Below are 2,360 nucleotides of genomic sequence, written 5' to 3'. Positions count from 1 at the left end.
GCACCCCCAAGGTTTCCAAGGTCTGTGCCCTGGACTGCACAGAGCCCTACCTGAGACCAGTGCCTGGGTGGTGGCTGTGTTACCCCAGGCTTCTGAGTGTTCTCCAGGAAGCAGAACAGCCGGCTGTAGGCTTCCCAAGGGAGACTCCCAAAGCATGGTTTTGGGCCTGGCACGGTGAGGCGAGTGGCTATGCATAGTAGCATCCTTTACTGTGCACACCACAGCCCCCACTGCCATTTTTCAGTACGGGGATGCTGATGCACATGATACTGGAGTCTGCTGGAGCGCAGTAGTTACCATGGTCAAGCAGACTCAATTAATCAAGTCTACTCTAATGCACTGTAATTACAGTGTATTGGAGCAGCCTCATTGCATGTATATAGGTGACCTAAGTCCCTCTCTCCCCATTTGGATTTCCCCCTGTGTCTCTCCCTTTCTCCCTCTGTCTGTCTGTCTCCCACACCTCCCCCCGGTCTCTCCCTATTCAATTTAGTTTTGCTCTTTGTGGAGACAACTACATCATATTGGAGTCACATCTGACTTCAAAACTCACCTTATCCAAGCACCTAGGCCTGCCACTGCCTTCGAGTCCAGTTGTTCTCTCAGCCCCTTCTGATCTGAACAGTGAGGGAGAGCAAACAATTTGGTAAATCGTATTTATTAGGTATCTTTAAAGCTGGAAAATAATCTCCCAAAAGAGCTCTTCACCATCAAAGGTGGAAGGATATTTAAAATGGAAGGGGTAAAATGTCCCATTCATTTTAGATATGTTTAAGTCAATTTTTTCTCCCTTTGTTGTTTCAGATAGCACTGGGGTTTAATGCAGCTTTCTGTTACACTTTTAAGATGAGTTCCTCAACAGCTGATCATGATTTTATTGAAGTTGATACAAAAGCTCTTAGCAGTTACTTACTCAGCAGCTCTATCATCCTGGCTGTGCACCAAGGCAGAAGCTTTGTTGAGAATTATTAACTTAGCCACTGTGTATTGCTGGAATTACATCAAGAAAACTTTTACCAGACATCTTGTTTTCTGTACTTACCATCTCAGTTCAGGTCTATGCCTGGTTTATATAACAGCAAAACTACAGTGTTGGGCTTATGTGTAGACCCAGGTTTTGAGGAGGTCTCTTGTTTAACCAATATTGCTTGTTAGTCTAATATCAAAGTGTGGGCCTTTTTGAGGTGACTAGCACAGCACGATTAACACATTAGGCTTATTTGAATAGGCAGGCTTCTCTAACATCGTGGCTCAGTGCTGCTAGTCTGATGGGCTAGTATGAAATTCACACCCTCTATTTATTGACTTTAGAGGAGTAAGACTTGCATGTGCAAAGATAGCACTTCCCTGGCACCTGGCCTCTGAGTTTATCATTTGCCCTGAAGTTTGTTATCCTGATATTATCTGGGAGCAAGTTTCAAACACTTCTTTGGCCTAGCATCCTCTCAATAACCTGTTTGAAAATATGTAACCTCTGTTCTTTTCGAAGAGTATAAAGAGGAATGGGGAGTTGTAGAGATCTTCATGAGTAAACCCCAATAAATATGTAAGGTAGTAGGGACAGTATAAGGAACTTCAAAAGTCTAAATATCTTTTCATATACTTACTAAGTGAGAAAATCCTTACGACATACTCTTTCTCATCCTGTTGAGGCAGATCTTTTTCTTTGTTGTGGTATTTATCAGGCTTTTCATGTTCTTTTTTTTTTAACAGCAAGCAAGAAAACCATATGATGTACGAGATGTTATTGAACAGTATTCTCAGGGGCATCTCAACTTGATGGTGCGAATCAAAGAGTTACAGCGAAGGTATGCTACAAAGTTTAATAGTCTTAATTTGTAAATGTCTCTGGAGAGTAGTCCATAAAAAGTAGTAAGTAGGTTGCAGTGCAAGAAGATGTAAAAGACTACAGTGGTAGGTACAGCAGGCCCGTACAAAATTACAGAATATTTTTATGTAATTCACAAAAAATACCACTCTGAGACTGTAAATAAAAGGTCCATGAATCATTTAGAACCATTTATTGTTTATATCTCTATATGTATTGCCAGAGCACTTGTTAGACCCAGTTGTAGACAACAACCCCATTATACAAACACTTAACAAAAAGACAATGCCCACTACAAAGATCTTATTATCAAGCTATAAAACTAGAGAGCATAGATGATAGCACAACCAGACAAGTGCAATGTCCTGCACTTGAGATGGAACAAATGCACGCACAAATCCAGAGTGGAGAACGACTGGCTATGCTGCAGTTCTGCAGAGAAGAACCTGGGGACTACAGTGGACCATGGTCTGAATATGAGCCAACAATATGTGGATGTTACCAAAAAAGTCAGCAGCATACTGGGTTGTAT

General features: G+C 41.7%; 1 protein-coding gene across 1 annotated transcript in view; it reads left to right on the top strand.

The window, feature by feature from the left end:
• KCNQ1 (potassium voltage-gated channel subfamily Q member 1) overlaps positions 1–2,360 on the top strand; it is a gene marked incomplete at its 5' end in the record, with an annotated part of 669,633 nt that overhangs the window by 455,091 nt on the left and 212,182 nt on the right. The window contains one exon of the mRNA XM_019519725.1: positions 1,714–1,808. Within this exon, the coding sequence (XP_019375270.1) occupies positions 1,714–1,808 (95 nt within the window). The remainder of the gene's footprint in view (positions 1–1,713; positions 1,809–2,360) is intronic.

Source organism: Gavialis gangeticus, unplaced genomic scaffold (assembly GCF_001723915.1).
Source record: "Gavialis gangeticus isolate Ggan-Ray unplaced genomic scaffold, GavGan_comp1, whole genome shotgun sequence".
In the NCBI taxonomy this organism is placed as follows: Eukaryota; Metazoa; Chordata; order Crocodylia; family Gavialidae; genus Gavialis; species Gavialis gangeticus.
The sequence above is the reverse complement of the archived record's forward strand: the minus strand, read 5'-3'. Positions and strand labels throughout refer to the sequence as shown.